We start from the raw sequence: 23243 nt of genomic DNA, 5'->3' as shown, positions 1-23243 counted from the left end.
GTGAGTGTCACTGAGGTGGTAGAAGGTTGTATCTCGTTCCTGGTGATTTGAAGAAGTTCCAAATGCTCAGGACCCATCACTGATACGTCGGTTCCTGTGTCCAGCAGCATCATAATCTTGGATGTCTCACCCCCCTTGCAGATGAGGTCGAGGGATATGAGTGCCATTGAGGGGCAATATGTGGAAAAGGTCTCAACCTTGCAACAATTTGAAGGCTTGCTCGAAGTGGGTGTGGCATTGGGCAAGCCGCCCTGCTTGGCATTCATCTGCTGTCAGCAACATCTGTTGTAGTGAGTGTTTACACGTGGCCTTGTTGGCAGGACACTTTGAGGTCTTACGCCAGTGTCCCTTGCCTAGTTTTCTAAAGAGCTGTGCTTCTTTATGCAGGAAAGGCGCGAAGTGTCCCTGTTAGGGTTTAGATGAGAAACAGTACGTTTCCTCCCATGGCATTTGGTTTTTTATAGGTAGAGACAGCACACTATTTAGGAGGATGAGCATGTATGGGAGTGCTGGCTGTCATTGTGGCCTCATAGGAATGACATTCATTGACCATGGTGGCCAATGAAGCTGATGTGTCCAGGGCAATAAGTTTTTGTGAGTGCTCCTCGTCTCTGACTATCATGATGCTGATCATCTTTAGCTGAGTTAGAATGACCAGAACAGACGTCAATTTCCTCTGCTACGTGCTTCAGTTTGACGTAGAAGTCGCTGAAGCTTTACCCTTCACTCTGTTTGGAGGAAAGCAGGTCCCTGCGACATAAAGCTTCATTTTGCAGGTTCTTGATGTGTTCCTGGAGAACATTCAATACTTCCTCCATGCTCCGATCTGTGTCCGGTGGCACCTTGAATGTGTGTTTGAGTATCTTTTGAGTCTCCAGGCTGAGGCAAATGCTTAGTTGTATTAACTGCTTCCTGGTAGGTAAAGTCCCGAGGTCCACCATTACACTGTGGTCATCCCAGCATCTACGCAATTCCCTAAACACTTAGGCGATGACTTTCTGAGGTGGTGGTGGTAGCTGAACAGCGGAGTCCCTGAGGAATTGTATTGGAAGTTGTTGCGAGTCCGGTGGTTTTGCTTGCTGGTGGGAAGGGTTGACCATGAGTAACTGCAACAGGGCGGTGACACGTGGGGCTTCCTCCTCGCTTCTTAAGTTGTCCTCTTGGCGGCGTAGTTCCTCTTCGTGACAACATTGATCCCCCTCTCTCCGACGTGTAGCCAACTCGGCCTGTCGAGATTCCTCTAGGTATTTGATGAGAAGCCTTTACTCCACACCTAAAGCTGTTGAATGCAGCATAGTCAGGTGTGGTGAGAGCAAAGGCAATGTTTCCAGCGATGAAAAACCTAGTGCTGTTTGACGATATGTTGGTGAGTCTGGGTGGGAAGGCAACTGCTAGTCATCATTGTCCTGGTCTTGTTGCATATCCCCAGATTCGTCTTGATGTGAGGTAGTAGACGTAATGAATCGTTTTAAGCTATCACCCACGGTTTAAAAGAAAAAAGACAAAAAAATGAGATAGACTTTTTACTGATTTTATTTTAAAATTATTGTAAATCAAGAGACAATTGGCAACTGGAAAGCAAGTGTGAAAGGGCCTCTGGGTGGGACGAGAAGTAGGTCAATTGTCCGTTGTCACTTAATGAGCTGGGTAGCGGGCAGTGTGTTCCTGGTGATGAGGGAGGGTGCTTGAGCCTCGAATTCCGGAGATGGGTAGGGGTAACAGGGTTCTCTGATAGGGCATGAAGAAGGGCACGACACACAAGAGAAATACTACCCACTAAAATTAAATTGCTATCACACTGCATTGGCACTGGATTAATGGTTTACAAAGCACAAACAATGTAAAATCCACATGTGGTCGCAGGGAAATGACGGCTCGATGCAAATGCTGGATTCTGGTGTTCCCTTAAAATGGTGTATTGTTTCATCACTGTGCCATGGTGATATGTGATAAGCTTATAGATGAAGACCGATGATTGCAGGGATGGAGAAATAAAATTTGAGTCGTAGATTGCATTTATTCCACACAGCAAAGGGATTATGTACAGTGGTGCTCTGCAAGGCGTACAGCTTGTGCCAGGTGAAGCAAAAAGACTGATTATGCGCATGCACGGAGTGTTGAAAGTGCGACCTGTGCGCATGCGTTTGTAACATACAAAACTTATGAAACTTAAGGGGTGCATATATGTAACACATTATATACAATCATCTACAATTCTTACATTTGAGCTGGTAGTGTTTGCTCTGTCATCTATTATAGGGAACATATGTATATCACTTTTAGAGGCAATTTCCAACCTACTGTACATTGAAAATTTACTCTTGTGCATATCATGAAATCAAACCCGAGTCCTTTACTCATACTTTTCCCTTCATCACCAATCCCCTAAAAAGTCCCAACTGCTATCAAAGTGGTTTGTCAGTGAGTTAGCAAGTGGGCGGTGCTTCCTCCATACTGGCCGGTTGTTGATACCTCAGTATACGTAATTTTAACTGCCATATTCTAGCTTTGCTGTTGTCATTCTCTAATGTAAAGGACTCATGTTTGTATAGTTATGAAAAATATAAATTACTTACAAATTTTTCATATTTCATGTTGCATAAATATTGTTATATTACCATAGTGCTTTTATTTTTTAGAATTTATACTATTTATGAGAATTTTCAGCAAACTTGATGGTAGATGCACATGACTGATTTAATTTTTTTTGCAGGCTGTACATTACTGAATATTGAATTTATATAAATAAAGAATACCAATTCCAAAACCCATTTTGTTGATTGTTCACTTTTCAATATTTCTCAGACTACTGCTGCTGCTGCTCCTGCTCCTGTACCTGGTGCCACTTACACTGACGTACCAATATCTAACATCCGCAATGTTATCGCTAAGCGTCTTTGTCAATCAAAACAGGTAAGGCTCTTAATGTTAATTTTACCTTATGTTCTTGGTTTAGTTATTAAGCTTTTTGATTTATGTATTTCAAAATAGTAGCCAAGTATGTTTTTTTTAGAGTTATAAACACACCTTTATTAAATTTCCTTGTTTAGCGTATTAAAATAACTGAACAATTTGAAGCAAGGTGTTAGTAAAATACTGTACTATGTTTTATTCCTTTTTGTATTCGTAACTAGACATCTAGTGGTTATGAGTACAATAGTACATTATTGTATTTTATATTGATATTTTCTTTTCAGACAATTCCTCACTACTACCTAAGTATAGATGTATGTATGGACGAAGTAGCCCAATTACGGCAGGAATTCAATAGACTTTTAGAAAAGGAAGGTATCAAGATATCCTTCAATGATTTCATAATCAAAGCTTCTGCGTTAGCATGCAAAAAAGTTCCTGAGGCAAATTCTTCGTGGCTTGATACTGTCATTAGGAGGTAAGATAGCAAATGTTAGGGCTTGAAGCAAAAAACTCTAATGCTTGACCACAAATCCTCTTTATCAAACTTGCATGCTTTAGTTAAAGGGATAAAATTTTTTATCAAAGACTATGTATCTGTTATTATTTCATGAGCTCTTTAGAGAGTGATTATTTCCATGAATATTACCTTCAAATATAGATAGATATAACTGGTAAGTACCAACTTAATGACCTCTGGGTAGAATGTTATAAAAGTTTCTCTCGCCATCATCCCCGTTTTATGTTACCGTTACACTCCACCTACCCAACATGTACTAAGAGGCAAGTGAAAACAGTAGATACCCTAGTAAAAACTGCCAATGTTTTAAATCTAATGAAGTGGTGCCCTTTTTTTATGTCAAAATTTCATGGTTGGTTTAGTGTAATTTGCCTTTCAGTGTTACTCATGAATTACCCAGTGATTTTAGTCGTCTTGAAGTGTTGTAACCGATATAGAGGTCGCGCAGTATTTGCTATTGATGGACTAGCCAGTGATATTAGCCTTCTTATATAGTTTTGTGAAAGTTTTATTGATGTAAGATTTATATTGTATATATTTAGCTATAAACTGACACTAAAATGAACACCTTAAAGTAAATAGCAAAGTCACTGCAGCCATTTCAATTAACTTTTTTGCACATGTCTTCCATTGGTCATTTACCAAGATATTCTCTTAAATTCAAGACAAATACACCCAAGTTATATTTGTACATAATTGATCCTCACTTTTTAGTGTTCCCTGCCACCCCCCTGATTATTCTTAGAACTTCATTGCCTTCAATATTTAGACCTTGATGACTGTAAGATGAGTTTGTATCTTCAATTAGTTTAGGTTATGTTGAAAGAAAAAGATGCTAAGTGCATTTCAGTAGTGACTCGTGCTGATCCAGAAAATTTAAAACCTTTGTTTTAATATAGTGTAAAGGGAAGCAAACACGTATAAGATAATTTGTTCAAAAACTTGATAGAATCTTAAAAGAACAAAACAAATAAAAGTTACTATAATCTAAATTGTTACTTTTCAAGTTTGATCCATTAGGTGCTATCAGCGGCAGGGTTTCTATTTATAATTTTGAAACAGGAGCTTCCAAAACGCCGAAGAAACGAGCTAAATCCTTTCTCAAAAACGCTGTTAAAGGCGTTTTTTTTATCAAATTTACGAAATTGGTCGTAATGTACTCGAGGAAAAAACACACGATGCTTCCTACTCTCTATTTTGTGAATAAAGAGAGAAAGATTCCATTTAATTGTTAAAATTAGAACGATTCTTTTGAATCTAAAATTTTAATGAAAAAGAAACGTGACAAACTTTTCCCCTTTTCCTAAATTGTTTCTCGCTTTACCGATGGGCATTCACTAATCGTATTACACTAGTAAAGTAACCCTTGCTGGCAGGTGCCCCATAGGGGATACTGATAGGACCCCATGGCAATAAGAAAAGGAAACCCGGTGGAAAAAGAATTAAAGAAAGACTATAAAGGTAGAATTAAAAAAAATACAATTTGAAAACAAAACAAAAAATAATAAAACAACCATTGTAAAAGGCGAATCCATGGGTTGAGACGCTGTTATTATTACTTTTATTATTATTATCATTATTATTATTATTTTGCTATCTACCTATTAACTTTAAAAAAAAGATAATGGCTGTGTGCATATAACAGACAAAATGATTAATACAAATCCAAGCGACCATTTTAGCTGTGGCCTTCAGAGGAAGATAATCTTTTAATAGGTGGTCGATTCCCAAAGGAGATGACAAGAATATAATGGGGTGAGAAAGTATAATGAACAATGATGTAGGAAATTTGATAAACCATATAGGTTTTTTTGAAATGCCAAAGTAAATTCAGATGAAAATTTTTTTTAAACAAATTGATAAATCAATAAGATGAAATTACAGCTTTAATTCAGTCACATTTCTATATTGAATAAATAAAAATATGTTCAAGTTTATCAATTCGAGTTGACTAAACTCTGGAATATCAAACTTTAGATTCTAATTTTTTTCAAAATATTCAGCAAAAAATCATATATACATATATTTAGTGCTTCCTTTAATGGAAAAAGTCAGACAATAAAACGAGAGCAACTGATTAACTTGAATGAAGTTAATAACAGACTGAAGGACGTAGGTGTTATAGTTAAGCCAACTCTCGGGGCCGGGGTTAAGCTCAGGCCTTATTCCTTGTACCGAGTTTAAGTTCCCTACTATCTCCTCCCACTGGCATCTGTATAGGATTAGTACCCTCATTAACAGAACCAATCTTTTGACTTTACTATAGGACTCTACAACATAGTTTGGGAAAAGAGATCAGAAAGTGCTGTCTTCTATATTTATATAACAATGATAAAGTGAAAAATGTTTCATTACAGTAAATCAAAATATTGTGAAATGCAATTAGTTTTTCATGTATATAATCTGCTGAAAAAGTGCTATATTTCGCGCTAGATTTGTCAAGGTTGTCAAGTAGGCCATTATAATTAATAGCCTTTTCTATTCAAAGACAAGTTGGAAAAATAGATTTTGGTTAAAAATCCTGACTTTAATTACACTGATGATTTTTTTTTTTAAATATAGTGTTCATAATTGTTTATAGCCTGGCATGTCTACAGCATTTAAATTTCATGCTATTTCAAAGTAGTGGAAATTTTGTTTAAGAATTACGAATGCTCCTATGTTGAAAACTGCCCTCTTTATTCTTAATTTATAACTAGTGCTATTTTCTTGTTTATATTTCAGCTATAATAATGTTGATGTCAGTGTAGCTGTCAGCACTGATAGAGGGCTTATCACCCCAATTGTATTTAAAGCTGAACAGAAAGGCTTGGCAACCATTGCTAGTGATGTAAAGGCCTTAGCTGCAAAAGCAAGAGAAGGAAAGCTTCAGCCACATGAATTCCAGGTACTGTATATAGTATTTTACATTGGTCCCATGATTAGGGAGAATTGATACATTCAGTAACTGTAGCCAGATAATTCACATACAATAGTGTGTTCCTACACAATCACAAACTTCAGCGCAAACTGGGACAGATGTTGATTCATTTACAAGATCATTAGATAACTGCAGGTGGCTTAAAGAGGGTGGGCCTACCCTCCTGTCTGTTAAAGACCAGCCCCTTTTGACTTCAGTGGCATTACGTATAGATGTTCTGCTGCTGTATTTTTGCTCAAGCTATTGGATATTTTTATTGGTTTATCTGGTATTTGATTGTTTTAGCACATTTTGTGATGGTACAGTAATAAGAAGTGCCATGGTAAATGTAAGGTATCTGCTAGATTTATGTGCAAGACTACCATCGATCCCCACATAATTTGTACTGTACTTTGTGTAGGGTGCTTGATTATTTGCAGTCCCCCCGAGTTTGAATGTACAGTAGGTTGTAGTCTTCTCAACAGTTGGTAGAATATGGAAAAGAAACATCAAAGAAGATTTCTATGGCTCCTTGAGAGGGTCCCCTGTGCCTTAGACCCCTATGAGTGACAATGCTGTACCAGTAAAAGTGAGAGTGACCATTGTTCCCCAGTGACAATTACCTAAGTGCAGTGGTTCCTATTGGAGAATCTCTTGTATCTTCCCCCCATGATATCCTCGTCATCATCAGTTGCTCAAAAGTGCATTCCCTGTTCTGTTCTTGGTCCTTAGCGATCATATTCTTTGGGAAGAGAATGATACCCCGAGCTGGTTAATTAGTCTCTGTCTCTTTCAATGGATGAAAGGGCTCAAGAGCCACGTGGTTCGCTGGTGCCCTACCTTGATCCAGTACCGACAGTCAGAGAATCCAAAGTTGGAGTGCTTCTTCAGTAGTAATTCTTGTGCGTGTTTGTGAGTGCAATGAACTTTTTGAGGCAACCACCTCATTGATTCCCAGGGGCCTACTGCCATTGACAGGCACTTTGGTGTTTTACAAGGTTTTAATTTTACCCAGAACTACCACGGTTGAAGATTTCTGGCCTCAATTCCATCTGATTGTAGATGATCCCGAGTGGATTGACAAGTCCTTGTTCTTTTCAAGGGACGAAGCAGCTTACTCGTGGACAGTAGGTGCCTGACCTCGATCCAGTACCGATAGTGTCAGTGAATCCAGAGTTGATGTGCTCTTTTTTGGAGGCTATTGTGTTCATTCATAAGTGCAATGAACTCAGCAAGGCAACCACTGCACCTATTATGAGGAGACTTTGGCCATTGAGAGGTGCTTCTGTAGTTCTCTGCCTCTCAGTCAGCAGCTATGGAGTCGTCAGCCATGGCCACTTTCTAGGTGTTATTGGGGTCTGACCAGTGGTTAGGCGCTGTAATGTGCTGTGCCAGGACAACAGGTTTGTCCATCTTTGAGTTTCCGGCAATAATACCATGAGCTTGTGTTGTCTGGTGGAAAGGCCATCACCTTTCTTGCACACTAGGCTGCCAGCCATTGTCACCAACTGGGGGTTGAAGAGGCACAGTGCTGTTGTTTATTTTTTTTTATCGACAGGCTGGCTCAGAGACAACATTGCCACTTTGGAATGTGTCGGTGCTGGGATTCATGTCTCTTTCTGAAGAGGGAAGTTAAGGGAGAGGTGGAGGACCAAAATTCAAATCTCCCTGATTCACAGTGCTGTATCTATCAAGAGTCTTGGCCCATTGAAGGCAACCACACCCATGCCATCAATCAGGTTCAAGGAAGGCCAGCCTCCTCAGAACCTCAGCCAGCTCCACCAGCAACTTTTTCTGCCTGAAAGGGTCCCGACTATTCCCCCATTTTATGTCCCTGTCTATTTAGCCACTGTAGGAAGGGACACAAAGGAAAGAAGGGAGGTTGATGCTGAAGTAGGCAGTCCCTTCATTTGTCTGCTACTGGTAGGGGTATGCATGTCATGCCATTGTTCAATATGGCTGCAACAAGGAGCTGAGCCTTGGGTAATAAGTGTCCTTCAGGACGGTTACTTATTACACTTTAAGGACAGTGAACCTTACATCTTGCCAACCAATCACATTCCAAACCTACCTTCCAGGATCAACAGAATGCTCTGGCCCTGTTGGCACTGGTGGAAGTGATGCTGGAGAGAATTGGTTCAAGTCGTGCAAGATCAATCTCCAGGGTTTTTACAGGTGACATTAACGGGAGAAGTTGTCTGGGTGTTACAAAGCTGTCATCTACATCTCTCTGCTGATCTGGTTTTTTGCTAGACTGCATTTAAAATGAAATGGTATGTTCTGCACTGGCTTCCTCCCTTATTGTTATCAGTGGACCTGAAGGATGAGTACTTGAAGTATCAATGCATCATTCCTCTCAGAAGTAATGTACCAGTGCAAGGCCCCGTGTTTCCGACTGTCCGCTGTTCCTCAGGAATTCTTTGCCTTATTCCTCTTGGTGTCAGCTTGGGCCAACCGTCAAAGGATATTTCTTTTGAGGTAACTCAACAATTGGCTGATAATGGCCTCCTCGAAGAGGCAGTTATTGCAAGAATAACATTGTCTGTTTCCTATTTGTTGCCATCCAGGGATCATAATACACTGGGAGAAGTGAGATCTTACCCCCAACCAGAGGACAGAATACATGGAAAAGATGATGAACATGGCAACGAGAATCTTTCAGTGAATTGCCACGGCAGACTCAGGGAGGTGACAACCATTCCTGACCAGATGGAAACTTTCCTCTCATGTTTGTGAATACCATCTCAGAGTAGTGTCATTGTTGGGGAATCTTGTGTCTCTTGGGTGTATCCACCAGAGATTGCCTCAGTGGTGTTTGGAATATCACTGGTCAGCAGCCAGGGATATCTCTTTCCATCATGTTCCAGTGGAATAGGAGGTACAAAATGATCTCACCAATAGCTAGATGATGACTATGGACATCCCACTCAAACCCCACCTCCAGAGATACATTTGTTCTTGGATGCATCCCCGCTTAACGAGAGAATGCTTTGATGTAATTACTCTGCTTAAATATGAAATATCATTTCCGTGATGAAGCCTTGTGATGGGCAAAAGGTCTCTTGAACTGGGGAATAATTTTTTCCTTGGTTTCACATAAAATTTCTCTCATAAAGTACTTTTCTATTTCTTAATACTTAATCTCCCTCATATTTTATCAACTATCTCCCACTCTGCTGTCCAACCTCCCTTCCTCTTTTCACTGTAAGTTTTTGGAAAGGGATACCATTGCGGCAATAGGAGCTTTTTCTATACCAGTTGTGGGAGGTAAGGTAATCTTCCCAACTACCCGAAAATGTCTGAACAATAGGAATGTCAATATTTTCATATTGATTTGCGAAACTATCTAATTAAAGAAAACTGGCCCTTGGACTCCATGTGTGGGCTGGTTTTTGCATGCCACTACAATTAAAGGGGAGGATTATATTCTTGAAATGGTCTTAGTCTCATCAAGTGTAGGATGAACCAAGCTTACACTTAAGCCACTCTAATCATAGTGGTCCCATCCCATTGTTGTAGGGTAGGGAATGGATGTTTGAGCATCAGTTCTCACTGGCATCATTATTGTGGAATTAATTTCATGAAAGGCTAATAGGGTCTCTTTAAGGATGTTGGACAGTCTAAAATTTTCTTTCATTTAAATTTTTTTTCTATTTGATTTGCTCATTCTTATTTTCATTCCTCCCCTATAAAGGTGAGTATGAATACATGACAATGTTACCCCTACCCCTGGATCCCATGGCGAGCCCCTGACACTTGACTTCTTTCCCACCGTTATCCTTTCATCAAGGTGTCGGTTGCCCAATACGCACTCTCCAATGCCTTCTATCAAAGGCATCTTCTACCAAACCTTTTCTCTCCATATCATCCTTCACCTTATCTTGCCACCTAATTATCTACCCCTCTCTCTATCTTCTTCCCTTAACAGGTTCCTCCTAAACCCTCCACTCCTTCTCCATTGTCTATCCTCAACACGTGCCCTTACCATCTCAGTCAGGACACTTCTAACACTACTATAATGTTAACTACACTTACCATTCTTCTTATTTCATCTTTTTCTGATCTTTCAAGCCGTTATATTCCCGTTGTCCACCTCGGCATTCTCATCTCTCTTCTCTTAAGCTTTGTTTCTTCTTTTTTGTCTTAGAACTCACATTTCTGATACATACATTAACACTGGTTTTATTACTGTGCTATAGATCTTGACTTTTGGCTTGATTGGCATTTTCTTATCACATACCACGCTTGCTACCTCCGTCCAATTCCCCCTGGCTTATTTTATCTTAGTTTCAACTTCAGCTTCATATCCTCCGTCTTAACTTAACGTAAATCCCAAGTATCTAAAGTGTTCCACTTTTATAACCAAGCCTATTACTTTCATGCAGGACTATCCTGTTCCTACTTTCTGTATTGTTCAACATAACTTCTGTCTTATAAACATTAAATTTTGACCCATCCCTCTCCAAAGTAATCTTGCCACTGCAACCCTGCTCTGCAAGTCTTCCTCATTGTCAGCAGTAATAACCAAATCATCTGCATATAGCAACTCCCTCAGCTCTTCCTCTCTGATCTCTTCACTTAACATATCCATGACCACCACAAATAATAATGGACTTAATATTGACCCCTGGTGTAATCGATCACCAACTTCAAAGGTTTCTATTTCACCAACAGCTGTTATTACTTTTGTCCTTGTTCTTTTGTACATCATCTCTACAATTCTAACCAAATTCTCTGGGACTCCTCTTAATCGAGCACCAAAACATAACTTCTCTTGATATTCTATTATAAATCTTCTCTAGATGTATGAAAGCACAGAAGAGCATATGATTTTTTTTTACTAGCCTCTTTTCCTAAAGCTGTCTTAGTGTAAAAATGGATTCCACAGTCCTTCTCTCCCTCATGAATCCATACTGCTATTTGTCAAACTTTACAATGTGTTGTAGGTACCAACTCTGTAGTTTGTAGACTATAAAATTCCCTACCTTTTTCATGTTTAAATGACATATATCAATCAACATTCAAGATAGTACTGAAGTAGTAACTTTTTTTTTTTTTGGTAGAGATTGGTTGATTATATTTTACTATGTAGAATGTATAAGTATGAGCTTTGAACAGTAATTTTTCTCACCACTGTGGATCATATTCATGATATTTCAGGGTTATTTACTAAGTGGTGAGCCCACATCCTCATATCCAGAAGTATATACTTAATGCTACATGTACCAAAGGCCCACACATTACAGTAATAAGAGGTTGCTAGTATAAAGGGATTTTGACGAAGGAAAAATCTATTTCTGGGGAGAGACCTGTCACGCCCGGTGAAAAGGGTCCTTCTTTACACTTTTCTAATATAAATCTTCCAAATATACTAGAGAACGATAAAAGCATGGAATGCAGAGGTTACAACCCTCGTGCGAACACCTTGTTGGTGTCGTGTATTTAACAAGGGCGTGTGTAAACCACTATTCACAGGCTGTCTTCCATTTAGATAATCCCTTCATCAAAGGGGAGGGCCGTGACAGGCCCTAGAGAATACAGTTGGGCTACCCCACCGACACCTACTACTCGCGCTCTCGAGGTCATCCTTCTGTTTTGGACTTGCCCGCTAAGTCGTTATTTATTTTGTTAGGTGTGTTTCGCAAGTGATTGTCGTTAATTCAACATGACTGACGTATATTTTTGCCTGCTTACTTTCTGGGTCTAATTTTACCATTTAGGCGCATTTAGTTATTGTCTCCGATACTTTATGCATTTTTCAGCTTAACCGTAATATAAAAAAATGTAAGTATATAAACGACCAGACAAAAAAATACGAGCTTCAAAGTTTTTTCTTTTGCAGAGATTGGTTGAATATACTCTAGTATGCATAAACATGTGATTTTAGTAGTAATTTCCCCCACCACTGGGAATCCTAAAGACATAATCATCATAATTTAGGGTTATTTACTAAGCAGTGGTGAGCTCTTCCATCAATTTTATACTGTATATATATATGCTAAATTTACAAAATGCTCACACCTGAGTATGACACTGCTAGCATAATGTACAGTATTCTCATCTGCATATTTTATGCGCAAGTTGTACACTTTAGTTGTATCTAGTTATCGTCTCTGGCTTTTTTAGCCTCTTTCAGCATAACACTAATAAGAATTGTGAATATGTAAACAAGCACACAAAGAAATATGATGAATATTACTTGGAGAAACTCCCAGCAAATGTTTACTTACGACACTATCAAAAGAAAAATTAACATTCTCTTTCTGAGTTATTCATAGAAAATCATGGTATTGAAGTTTATGGGATACTTACATACATATATTTCCCTCAATTCCTTGAAGAAAAAGTAAATAAATAGGTAGCCTGGTCAGAAAAGGGTTGTGGAAGGGATTGGATGTGCTTGCGTAAATATAAGAAAATTATGGTTTAACCATAAAACCAATTGTTTTCATTTGAAAAACTTTGAAACATAAATATAGATGTTCTCCTAGCCAAAAATGAAATGATTTGAATTTTAAAAATTCCAAGCAGAGGTTGTGAGGAACCGCTAAGTCTACACCTAAGAGTGTAGACTGAGGGTTAACATCCCCGTTATGTTCCTAGATTACACCAGAAAGGTTGCTTTTATGGCCAAATTATATTTCTTTTCAGTTGAAGGATAAACTAAAAATTAAAATCATAACATTCGTAGTATTATCTCTTTTATGGTTGCTTAGAATTTTTTAAGACTTTACAGTATTCTATTTGTGAGAGTTTTTTGGGAATAATGAAAACAGATAAAATGTATATCTTGCAAGTGAATTACATACTTTATCGCAAAGCTACTGTAGTAGGTATATAAAAGGTCCTTTTGTGGTGAAAATTTTATGAAATCAAATCCATTAATGTAGGAGTAAGTGAAAAGTAAACGACATCACAAACTCAATGGTAACTGACAACTTTTATAAGGCTAATCTGGATGTAATAAAAGCCTTTGATTGATAAAAGATTTATCCTGATCCCCATACATTAGGTTAGATGTTTCTGGATTAGAAAGAAACATTAATCCCTAAATATCCTTTCATATTTTCTCCTATTAAATTCTGATGACTAAATAGTGAGTGAGCAGTATAAGCACATGGACATGATATAAATTGAAAAAGTAATCAGATAATGGTTTAAAAAGCTAACCATTTTCCATCCCGAATCCAAAATATTTTATTTATAGGGGTATAATTGAATTGTTTACAAAGTACAGTATTGTACAATAGCAGTTTTAGATGCTATTTGAGCTTTGAGGGATATATGCTTTTATTCTTTATTTTATATGCATGCTAAATATTTGTATCTTTGCTTTTTCAATATTAATCTTACCCGATGATCATGTAGCTGTCAACTCTGTTGCCCGACAGAAATCTACGGTCGGGATACGCCAGCGATCGCTATACAAGTGGGGGTGTACACAACAGCGCCATCTGTGAGCAGGTACTCAAGTACTTCTTGTCAACAAGAACTCAATTTTTCCTCTGTCGTGCCACCGGCTAGACCTACTTGGATACGCTGTTGATTCTGGAGTTATTGTTCACGATTTGGTGATGTATTTGCTCTAGAGTTTAGCCTTCGCTATTCAGGAAGCTTTATCATTAGCTTAGCAAGCTTTTGGAATTAATTTGATTTAATTATGGTGACGAAGAGAGTATGGACTCTCTTTCACTTTTAAATGGCCGACCCTTCCCTTAGACGGAAGTGTTGGTGTCGAAGAGAGTATAGACTCTCTTTCACTTTTTTTGACCCACCCTTCCCTTAGACGGAAGTGTGTTTAGGTTTTTGGTAATTTTGCTTAACAAAGTTATAGATTTATTTTATAACATTGAGCCCGTCATATCGTTTTTCCTGTTAAGAATTTATGCTATTTTAATTTTAATGTTTTTGAAAGAATTTCTTTGATAGTCTCGTACTGTTTTCAAAGTTGAACTAACGTTTTGTTTAGTCTCCGCAGTTGTTGACGTTCAGAACGTTCAACTTGCGCTCTATCGTTACGATAGAGAGAGAGTATTTCACGGTTTCACGTTGCAGTAAGAGTAAACCGATTCTAGCATTTCGTTCATTCTTTCTTAGCTTAAATGGTTTTAATTCTATTAAAGGAACTTTTTATTTGGGAAACCTTTCAGTTTTTTTCCTTTAACAAATAATATGTTTTAACGATATATATAATTGGGCTCATCTCTCAGGTTCTAAGTCAGGAGAGAGAGAGAGAGAGATAGAGACGGAGGGAGAGAGAGGAGGATAAACGTTTCGTTCAAGCGGGTAACGTTGTTCTCGTTTTTTGCTTTTCTCCCTAGTCGCTATAGGGGAAGAAGGTAAAACGTTTCTAGAGTTTTATTCTTGTTCCCAGGCTTTATGCGGTGAGAGATTTTAAACGTAGTTTATTTGATCTAGTGTTTAGTCTCTTTTCCAGCCACTGAATTCTTTATCTTTCATTATGTTTTTCTGTTACATTGTAATACTGTTTTCGCAATTACTACCTTTTAATGAAGGATAGGATTGCGTGTTTCAGGTACAAACCACTTAAAGTTTCGAGTTCAGTGAAATAAGTGCAAACAGAAAATCAAAAGTGATAAAGTGATATGCGCAAAGTGTTACAGTGTTGCGTTCGAGGGTTCGTCTGTTCGTGCCAGTTGTTCACCTAGTCCGATACCTCTTACAAGCTCCCAAGCCCAGGGGAGAAGTAATGTCGAAGGACTTATGGGTTCCACAGGCCTTGATCGACGAACAGACGTTTCCCTCCGTGGTTTCGGGTGTATCTACACACGTTGCCGACGTGATCACCCCACCCACACAAAGACGAGAGAGCCCATTTATTCCTCGTCTGCGGAAGAGGTTTCTCGCAGAAACCATGGACCAAATCTTGCAGCTTTTAAGTGCAAGTCGGTCCCTTCCGCGCAAGTCCAACAGCCTAGGTGTAGCCACTGGGTCAGTTCGGACTCGCTGCAGTACGACAACTGCACACCTCCCAAGAGAGGCAAGGTGGTACCGCAACAGGCAGTAACTCCGTCTGTTGCCGCACCAGCTGTTTTAGACCCTCAGTCACAACGGACAGTAGCTCCGTTTGTTGTTGTCTTTCATAGACCCTAGTGGTCCATGCTGCAGACTATACAGTCTCAGCTTGCTCCTTCATGCAGGAGTATCATGCTGGAAGGTTGACAATGCAGCCTGTTAACCTACAACCCGCCGAGGTTGTGCGCTCAGCAGATACTGCGGCTGCCTGCTCCCACCCTCCACCTGTGAGAGCTCCACCACCGATGCGCAGTCCACCCTGCCAGACGCATGTTCTTGCTGCACCATCTGCTAACATGCGTGAGCTACCGCATCAGCAGTGGGAAGGTTCTGTAGAGCTGCCGGGTTCCAGCACTATGCGGCTTTCTCCGCAGCCCATGCAGCATGCTCTGCATACCTTACAGCATGCTCCGCATACCATGCAGCATGCTCTGCATACCTTACAGCATGCTCCGCATACCATGCAGCATGAGCCGCATACCTTACAGCATGCTCCGCATACCATACCGCATGCTCCTCAACCCACCGCAGCCCCTCCTACGCACCAGCACTCTGCTTTTGTTGTTGCCAGCTCCCACACTCCGACTGCGGAGAAGGTTGACGATGCACCCGTGGGCCTACACCTCCCACGGTTGTGCACCCGGCATGGCGTCCTGCTCTCACACTCTTGTTGTGAGAGCTCCTCCACCCATGCACAGTCAACCCTGCCAGATGTATGATGACTCCCACTCACAGAGCACTCCGTTGCCGTGCGTGAGCTACCACAAGCTGCCGTGTTTTGACACGGTGTGTCAGCCTCCGCAACACACTGTGGTTACCGCCACTCGCCAGCAGCAAACTAGTCAGTCAGGAGTTGAGGCTTCCCCACACAACTTTGGTTGTTGCCAACTCACAAACTGTCATACAGTTACATGACGTTGCCTTCTGGTCTGCTACTTATACACCAGTGCTGTATGTCCTCACGCTCCTGTTGTGGTTGACAGTTCAGTTTTTGACAGTTCACAGACTGTCAAGCAGTTTCATAACGTTGCCTTCTGGTCTGCTGCTTTTGCACCAGTGAAACCCTCACTGAGAGAACCTAGCTTTTCTCAGATATGGTTCCTGTAGATGAGAAAGTGCTGTTCTCCCTCCTTCTGATATTCCCTTGAGGACTCTGTCATTTGGAGAGGAGCCTTAAGCTGCTTAGCCTCCTATGGACTTTTATTTAAGCATAACATGCTTCCAGGGAGGGTAAATGGTTCCGCTTCAGTCGCTAACCCCGTCTGTTGCCACACCTGCTCCCATAGACCTTGGGCTTTGTTGCAAGACATGCAGTCCAAGCTTAGTCCTTGATAGAGGATTTTTTACGGAGAAGACCCTTCTTGCCAACGACCTTCCTACCGGTTGGTTGTACGCCCTGTTGACGCTGAGGTATCCTACTCACGTCCGCCAGTTGAGATGGTTCTTCCACCGGTGCGACCCAGTGTGGGTTGCCAGTCGCACATTGATGTTATGCTACTCTCGGAGGTGGTTGTGGACGTTCAGTGTGTCACTGGGAAGACGTTCAACAACCAGCAGAGGTGACTTGTTGTGACGCAGTGCGGCAACCTCAGCAACCCGATAAGGGGTTGTCTGTACTACCCAGACAGTCTAGACAGTTTCGGGTTGTCGCTGTACTTCCTCGCTTCCCCATGGTTGACAGTTCACAGACTGTGCAGCAGTACCATGATCTTGTGTCCGGCTCCGTCACGCATCCACCAGTGCGACCGGATTCAGCGAGTCAGACGTTGCCCACTCCGTTGCCGTTTCCTCATCAGTTTCGGATGAGGAACCCTCTGATGAGGACATGGCTGAACAAGAAGATCAATCCCCAGCCCTGCTATCCATCCAGAAGATGCTGAAGAAGGAATACGGCCCTGTCAGGCTGTGGATGAGTCTGGTTAGGACACTGTCATCCGTGGTGCATTTGGTGTCACTTGGAAGACTACACCTCCGTCCTCTTCGGTTTCATCTAGCTCTTCACTGGAAAAGGACAAGACGCTAGAAGCGGTCTCGATCCCGGTTTCCGGAAGATAAGTCTGGTCTAACCTGAGGAAAGGACTTTATCAACCTTTTATAGGGTCTTCCCCGGACTGTTCAGACTCCCAACCACGTTCTCTTCTCAGACGCATCGGACGTAGGCTGGGGTGCAACCTTAGGCGGTAGGGAATGCTCGGGATTATGGAACTCGCGTCAAAGGACAATGCATTTTAACTGCAAGAAGCTTCTGGCAGTAAGTCTGGCCTGGAAAAGCTTCAGGTCTCTCCTTCAAGACAAAGTAATGGAGGTCAACACGGACAACTCCCTGCTTTGATGTTCATCTAGCAAGGAGGGACCTACTCTCTGACATGGTGCGAGTTCGCTAGTGACCTCCTCTCCTGTTCAACAGGTCTAGACTTTTCACTAGTAACAAATTTCTTCCAAGGCAACTTGAATGTCTTAGCAGTTTGTCTCAGTAGGAAGGGACAATAATTCCAACATATTGGACCCTCCACAGAGATGTATGCAAGAGACTTTGGGTCACCTGGGGCCATCCAACCATAGATCTCTTCGCAACCTCGATGTCCAAGAGGCTCTCAACAGACCCAGCAGTGGTTCTTTTAGATGCCTTTCTACTAGATTAGTCTCATCTAGATCTATATGCATTCCCTCCGTTCTAGTTTGTCAACAAGGTACTGCAGAAGTTCGCCTCTCACGTTGGGACAAAGTTGACACTAGTTGCTTCCCTCTGGCCCGCGAGAGAATAACTTACCGAGGTACTTCGATGGCTAGTAGACGTTCCCAGAACTCTTCCCCTAAGGGTGGACCTGCTACGTCTGCCACGCGTAAGAAGGTACTCCAAGGCCTCCACGCTCTTCGTCTCTCTGCCTTCAGAGTATCGAAAGACTCTCGAGAACTAGAGGTTTTTCGAAGGAGGCAACCAGAGCGATTGTTAGAGCAAGGAGAACATCCACCCTTAGAGTCTACCAATCGAAGTGGGGAATCTTCCTAAACTGGTGCAAGTCAGTATCCGTATCCTCGACCAGTACCTCTGTAACTCAAATAGCTGACTTCCTCTTATATCTGAGAAAAGAGCGATCTCTTTCAGCTCCCACTTTCAAGGGTTACAGAAGCATGTTGGCATCAGTCTTCCGTCACAGAGGCTTAGATCTTTTTAACAATAAATATCTACAGGACCTCCTTAAGTCTTTTGAGACCACGAAGGAGCGTCGTTTGGTTACACCTGGTTGGAATTTAGACGTGGTTCTAAGATTCCTTATGTTAGACAGGTTCGAACCACTTCAATCAGCCTCCCTGAAAGATCTCACCTTTAAGACTCTTTTCCTGATATGCTTTACCAGCTAAAAGAGTCAGTGAGATTCATGCCTTCAGCAAGAACATCGGATTTTCATCCGAAACGGCTACATGTTCTACATCTTGGTTTTCTAGCCAAACACGAGCTGCCTTCTCGGCCTTGACCAATATCGTTCGTTATTCCAAACTTATCGATATGGTTGGAAAGGAACTAGAAAGAGTATTATGTCCTGTAGAGCTTTTAAGTTCTATTTTAAAAACCTTTATGAGGCCCGTCTGAAGCTTTATGGTGTTCAGTTAAGAATTCATCTTTGCCTATGTCAGAGAATTCTTTATCCCATTATTTTCAGACTGTTAATACGAGAAGCTCATTCCCTTCTGAATGAGGAAGACCAAGCTTGGCTGAAGGTAAGGACACACGAAGTTAGAGCTATCACAACTTCCGTGACCTTTTAATAAAATAGATCTCTGCAAAATATTTTCGACGCAACCTTTTGGAAAAGCTAATCAGTGTTCGCGTCTTTTATCTTAAGAATGTCCAGTCTCTTTACGAGAACTGCTACACTCTGGGACCATTCGTAGCAACGAGTGCAGTAGTGGTGGGGGCTCCACCACTACAATTCCCTAATTCCAGAACCTTTTTAATCTTTCTATTGAAATATTTCTGGGTTGTCCGGAAGGCTAAGAAGCCTTCCGCATCCTGGTTGATTTGGCGGGTGGTCAAATTCTTTCTTGAGAAGCGCCTAGATTAGAGGTTGTGATGAGGTCCTTTAGTATGGGTTGCAGCCCTTAATACTTCAGCACCTAGGAGTCGCTCAGCATCCTAAGAGGATCGCTAGGCTCAGTAAGGAAGACGTACTTAAAAAGGCAGAGTAATGGTTCAAGTCGACTTCCTTACCAGGTACTTATTTATTTTATGTTTGTTATTTTGAATAACGGCTAAAATAAGATACGGGATACTTAGCTTCTTTGTTAACATGTATGCTGGTCTCCACCCACCACCCTGGGTGTGAATCAGCTACATGATCATCGGGTAAGATTAATATTGAAAAATGTTATTTTCATTAGTAAAATAAATTTTTGAATATACTTACCCGATGATCATGAATTTAAGGACCCGCCCTTCCTCCCCATAGAGAACCAGTGGACCGAGGAGAAAATTGAGTTCTTGTTGACAAGAAGTACTTGAGTACCTGCTCACAGATGGCGCTGTTGTGTACACCCCCACCTGTATAGCGATCGCTGGCGTATCCCGACCGTAGATTTCTGTCGGGCAACAGAGTTGACAGCTACATGATCATCGGGTAAGTATATTCAAAAATTTATTTTACTAATGAAAATAACATTTTATAGAAGTGTTGTAAGATTCCTAATTTATTCCTTCCAGGGTGGAACATTTTCCGTATCCAACTTGGGTATGTTTGGTGTGAAGAACTTCAGCGCAATTATAAATCCTCCACAGTCTTGTATTCTTGCTGTTGGTGGAACTGAAAAGAGACTCATTGTTGATGAAAACTCAGAGCAAGGGTAAGTACTTGAAAAGATCTGTTTAGGAATTTTTAATTGCAACTTTCTCACTAAGTTGAAATGTGTTAAAATTCTTATTTATGCACTAAAGTACAATAATTACAAGTTTCTACATTTTCTTTACCCAAGAATTTGATCAGGTTTGAGATTTTTCATTCTAGAAAAATATTTTCATCATTGTATTTTTGTCCAAGGTTGCCTATTTGGCACTTGCAAATAATAGCATTTTACTATTCAAAGGTATATATTCTTCATATATCACTTATAGATATTGTTCAGTTTTGCATGTTTGTCTTTCTTGTAGTCCCTGTTGTGAAGTGGTAAATGTATAATAGAATATGAATATAAGGATTCATCTCGTTTTCATTTTATATTGTTGATGTTGATCTGAAATTGAGTATGTAAAGATTTTTATAAGGTTTATGATGATTACAGTTCAGTACAGCATAGAGTAGAACAGTATTTATTCAATATGTCTTACTAGTTACTTTGATTTCAGTTATCTTATTATAAAAGTATATGATAATGTAGGTTTACATTGCCTATATAAGACCACCCGTGGTATATAATTTACATCTGTCCACACAATATTTCTATCTGCTCTCTATCACTTCCTTGAGTAGGTTGTCTATTCTTATGCAGGCCATGAAATTTCTATCTTTAAGGCTATCCAGGTCCAATTTCCGTAACATCTTGCCTTCAATCATTTATCAAAAGCATGTCTCTTGGGAACTGACTTATCCTAACTCCTACTTGCAACATTTGAAAATAAAAAAGTACAGTATTTTGCTGTCATAAGTAACAGTTTTGTTATCTCACTTCTTAAAACTTTGACAATGTCACTTTTTTTAAGCATAACTTTTTCGAGGAAGTAGTTCATTCATAACTTAATCACATGATAAAAACAACTTTATCTTCTCAATTAAATCCTAAGGCATAAATTTATGATATGTTTACTGTAAAAGTATTATCTACCTGGGAAGACTTTATTACTAAGTGCCACAAAATATATCTAATTCCAACTGTTGGTTACTATATAGTAAAGGGTAACAAAATTGAAGATGCCTTTCTCTATACTGCTCAGTTCCCAAGGGAAATTAAATTGATTTAAAGATTATTTAAAGAATTTAAGAATGAGGTTTGACATTAGGCTTTAGGAAGATTATATGATCATTATCTTATCAAGAAAAAATGTATGCACACACAAGTTTTTGAACCAAACTTTTATTTCCCTTTTATTTCGTGTTTTTACAAAATATTGCCTTATACCATGGGATGAGTTTGTCTTGCATCCTTATTTTGACTTTATTCCCAACAGTTTCCGAGGAGCTCAAATAATGTCTGTAACCCTAAGCTGTGATCATCGCACAGTGGATGGTGCTGTGGGGGCACAGTGGTTAGCTGCATTCAAGAAGTATTTAGAAAACCCTTCAACCATGTTACTGTAAATGAAAAATGAAATACAAATTAGAATAGAATTCAATTCTTAGGTATGTAATGTCAGTTATTAGACCTTTGGTGTACATACTGTACTGTAGATGGTATCTTCATTCATTGAATTTTTATATGTTCCGCCCGGTGAAGTTATTGATATTGAAGACTTCTTAACAAGACAATTTTGTTGAGTCTTTTTTTATGCCTTTTTAAAATAAGGATTGCAAAATACAGGACTACATTACATTATATGATGCATAAACTTGTACTGTATGTTCAAACCTTGTAAATATCTAATTTTATCTCTGGATTCATAACTGACGCCAGATAGAAATTTATACCTAACAATAAGGGAAAGTCAAGCAGTTTGCTTAAAAAAAATTTTATAGGTTTATGTTTCAGGACAGACAACAGAAAAGTGAGGGTTAAGGAAGTACTATAAATGTATTTTTTTTTCTATAGCACAGTTTAGAGAAGTTATCAGTATTGCGAGTCATTTTGTAGGAGAGAAACGTCCTTTTTTACATCGTGTAAATAGCCCCTGATTCCTATAAAATAAGATGTGTGTGATAACATTAGTTAGGTGTTGGTACACTATCGACAGTGAAATGATAGAATATTCATTTCAGTAATTAATGTTATCAGATGCAATTTTGAGATTAATTTTTCTTACAAATTGACTTGCAATTCATGAATACAGTATTGTTCATTGTTCATGTTCATTGTTGTATGCATTTTGCTGGTAAGAATATAAAGTTCCTTTTATTCAGTTGATTTAGCTTGTTTCAATTGTGGGATTGAAAGTTCAAGAATTAACAGATTCCTTGGAGACCCATACTTTGTTTTATATTCTTCTATCAAATATATAGTCATCAAGTGTTTTACTTCTTACATCAAGTCTGGTCTAAGAGAAATAAACTACATGACTATTAATTGAAATCTATTGATACTAGATTAATGCAACGTTTAGGGATCCATTTATTTCTTGGCACAATATAATATATTATCTAATTGATCATAGCACAGGTAATGTGAATGCTGCCTTTACTTCATTCATGGGTCAAGCTCAAGTAGTAACAAAATCGAAGTTATTACTTCCGTGAGTCAACTGTCAATGTTATTGAACAGAGTTATTTATTACGTTTAAAACTTTTTATGTCTCCTGAAGTAAAATGCATTTGTTGTGTAATAAACTGGTGGAATAAAGTGCTAGAGCACATCTCTCTAACATTGTGGTTTTTTCATCCTTTTAACTAATGATATTTAGTTGTTCCTATTTGAATACAAACCCTCATCCTTTAGTAGGGTTATAATTATCAATGTCCTGTCAACCACCAGTAGCCACTGGTAGTAGGGGTCGGGCAGCGCACAGAACTTTCATTCTGATTTTGGCCGTCAAGCTACACGGTCTCCAACTGGGTTGAAGTTTTTTCACTTATAATTATTTTTGTCTGCTGTGCGAGTATGAAACAAAGCAGCCTGCCAATGTGTCCATGGCTGTCGTATTGACACTGTAGCAACTTTCTGAGAAAGATTAAGGTTGATCCTTACCCTTTACAGTAATACCTTGAGATACGAGCATCCCAACATACAAGAAAATTG

General features: G+C 39.7%; 1 protein-coding gene across 1 annotated transcript; it reads left to right on the top strand.

Moving 5' to 3' along the window:
* Positions 1-1333: 1333 nt before the first annotated feature.
* Positions 1334-22865, top strand: muc (dihydrolipoamide S-acetyltransferase muc). The gene is made up of 6 exons (XM_068376055.1): positions 1334-1441; positions 2752-2913; positions 3198-3391; positions 6158-6320; positions 20068-20207; positions 21526-22865. The coding sequence occupies exons 1-6, from the start codon at positions 1334-1336 to the stop codon at positions 21653-21655; spliced, it is 897 nt and encodes a 298-aa protein (XP_068232156.1). The 3' UTR covers positions 21656-22865.
* Positions 22866-23243: the final 378 nt, after the last annotated feature.

This window comes from Palaemon carinicauda, chromosome 6, assembly GCF_036898095.1.
Source record: "Palaemon carinicauda isolate YSFRI2023 chromosome 6, ASM3689809v2, whole genome shotgun sequence".
Classification (NCBI taxonomy): Eukaryota; Metazoa; Arthropoda; class Malacostraca; order Decapoda; family Palaemonidae; genus Palaemon; species Palaemon carinicauda.
The sequence above is the reverse complement of the archived record's forward strand: the minus strand, read 5'-3'. Positions and strand labels throughout refer to the sequence as shown.